The sequence below is a fragment of the Phytophthora parasitica genome (genome assembly GCF_000247585.1).
Source record: "Phytophthora parasitica INRA-310 unplaced genomic scaffold supercont2.3, whole genome shotgun sequence".
In the NCBI taxonomy this organism is placed as follows: domain Eukaryota; phylum Oomycota; class Peronosporomycetes; order Peronosporales; family Peronosporaceae; genus Phytophthora; species Phytophthora nicotianae.
The window spans coordinates 1,612,461-1,614,398 of NW_008648989.1; the positions used below are offsets into that span (position 1 = coordinate 1,612,461).

Below are 1,938 nucleotides of genomic sequence, written 5' to 3' on the forward strand. Positions count from 1 at the left end.
GGAAGGTTTCCAATGTTTGGAGGAATGTTTCACCGCCGCTACTCACAAACAACAACAAAATGACTTCGTAAAATATCGGTATGCCTGAACCATCCAACTTCTCAATTCGGCTGCCGATAAAAAGAATGTTTGTGAAACGGGCACAATACGCGATTCTGTCGTCACTTATGATTCTCATTCGGAGAAAGTGCCACATTTCGTCTTTTTTCGAATTTAGCAGGAAAACCCTTCAGGCATTCTACACGCGCCACCTCCCCAGTTAAATACCTTGTTGCCTGAATCCAAAGTATGCCATCATTGGCACATTTACCTCAACGAGAAGATTTATCTGATACGTGGATCCTGTAGCGCTGCTCTCACCACTTCCGATCGAAACGTTAACGTACCATGTGCTTCGTGGTGTTCATCATTTCCATCGTACTGTCAGCCGGCACCTTTATGAGGCAAGCTGGAGGCATGGCTCATACTGACGTGTGTAAGCTCGAGAAACAGGACGCAGGCTACATTGACCTCCCGAACCGAGTCGATAGTCACTACTTCTACTGGTACTTTGAGTCGCGCAACAAGCCAAACACGGATCCATTGCTGGTGTGGCTTCCTGGTGGACCTGGAATGGGCGGTACTTATGGAATGCTGGCCGAGAACGGCCCGTTTACCATTAATACCGATCTTTCCACGAAGATAAACCCATTCTCGTGGACGGCACAAGCCAACATGGTATGGGTGGACATTCCTGTTAACTCCGGGTTCTCGTATTCCCCAGTCGCTGAAGACGACGAGCTTACGGATGAACGCGTAGCCGAGAGCGTATTCTGGTTTCTCCAAGGCTTCATGAAGAAGCATCAGGAGCTGCAAGGACGAGAACTTTTCTTCGTGGGCGAGAGCTACGGAGGCCATTTCGTGCCTTCAGTGGCCCACTACATTTGGAAGAAACAGGGAGAACATCTCTTTTCCCCTGCCTCCCCCGATACCATCCCGATAAATCTCCGAGGTATCGCGATTGGCAACGCCCTAACAGACCCGGTGGAAATCTTCGGTCATTTTGTCGACATGGCCGATAATCCGTACAGCATTACTCTCTTGAATGAAACTCAATTGGCGGCGATGCAAGTGGCATCTCCGGTATGCCGAAGTTTAGTGACCGAGTGCCAAACGAACACGTCGCGGTGCGCAGAAGCTGGTTCGTTCTGCATCAGTACACAGTGGATTCCGATGTTTGGAGAGCTCTGGGATCCTTACGATATTCGTCAAAAGTGTGATACTGCAGTCTCGAATATGAGCGCTTGTATGCCCAAGGTACCAACAACAAAAGGATATCTAGATTTACCAGACGTGCGTGGATTCCTTGGAGTCCATCCAAGCCGTCCCGAATGGATTCAACTCAACGCTACTATCAATTCTGGCTTCTTTGGGCCGCCTGCTTACTCGGGACTCCTGTCCGTGGGGGATAAAGTAGCTGAACTACTGAATGCAGGACTACGCGTGCTGATGTATGTTGGCGACGCTGATCTGCTGTGCAACTTCTACGCCATTGAAGCCACAGCAAAGAAACTCAACTGGTTTGGGGCTGGCGGATTCAATGCAGCAAAAGCGCGTTCGTACTCAACTGCCTCTGGGATTAAGGATGCTGGTACTATACGATCGTTCTCCCACCTGACGTATGTGAAAATACACAATGCAGGCCATATGGCACCAGGGGATCAACCTGAGGTCGCTCTTGACATGATCTCCAAGTTCATTGGAAGCAAAAAATTTTAGGTTTCGCTATTCGGTGGCAAACATTTGTAGTGTCAAATCAGAACAAGGAAAAACGAAGTTAATGGAAACTTTGTATCTCTCCAAATTATACTGGGATAGCTGAAAGTCTAAAGCTGAGGCCGGCTCAGTAACTGAGCCGGTAGCTGAGAATCTGGTATAGTACGCCAATTCCAGAAAATA

The 1,938-nt window shown here is 48.5% G+C and overlaps 1 protein-coding gene across 1 annotated transcript; it reads left to right on the forward strand.

Moving 5' to 3' along the window:
- The first annotated feature begins 188 nt into the window (after window positions 1-188).
- PPTG_01670 (hypothetical protein) lies at window positions 189-1,938 on the forward strand. Its single transcript, XM_008895053.1, has one exon. The coding sequence runs from the start codon at window positions 388-390 to the stop codon at window positions 1,756-1,758; it is 1,371 nt and encodes a 456-aa protein (XP_008893301.1). The 5' UTR covers window positions 189-387; the 3' UTR covers window positions 1,759-1,938.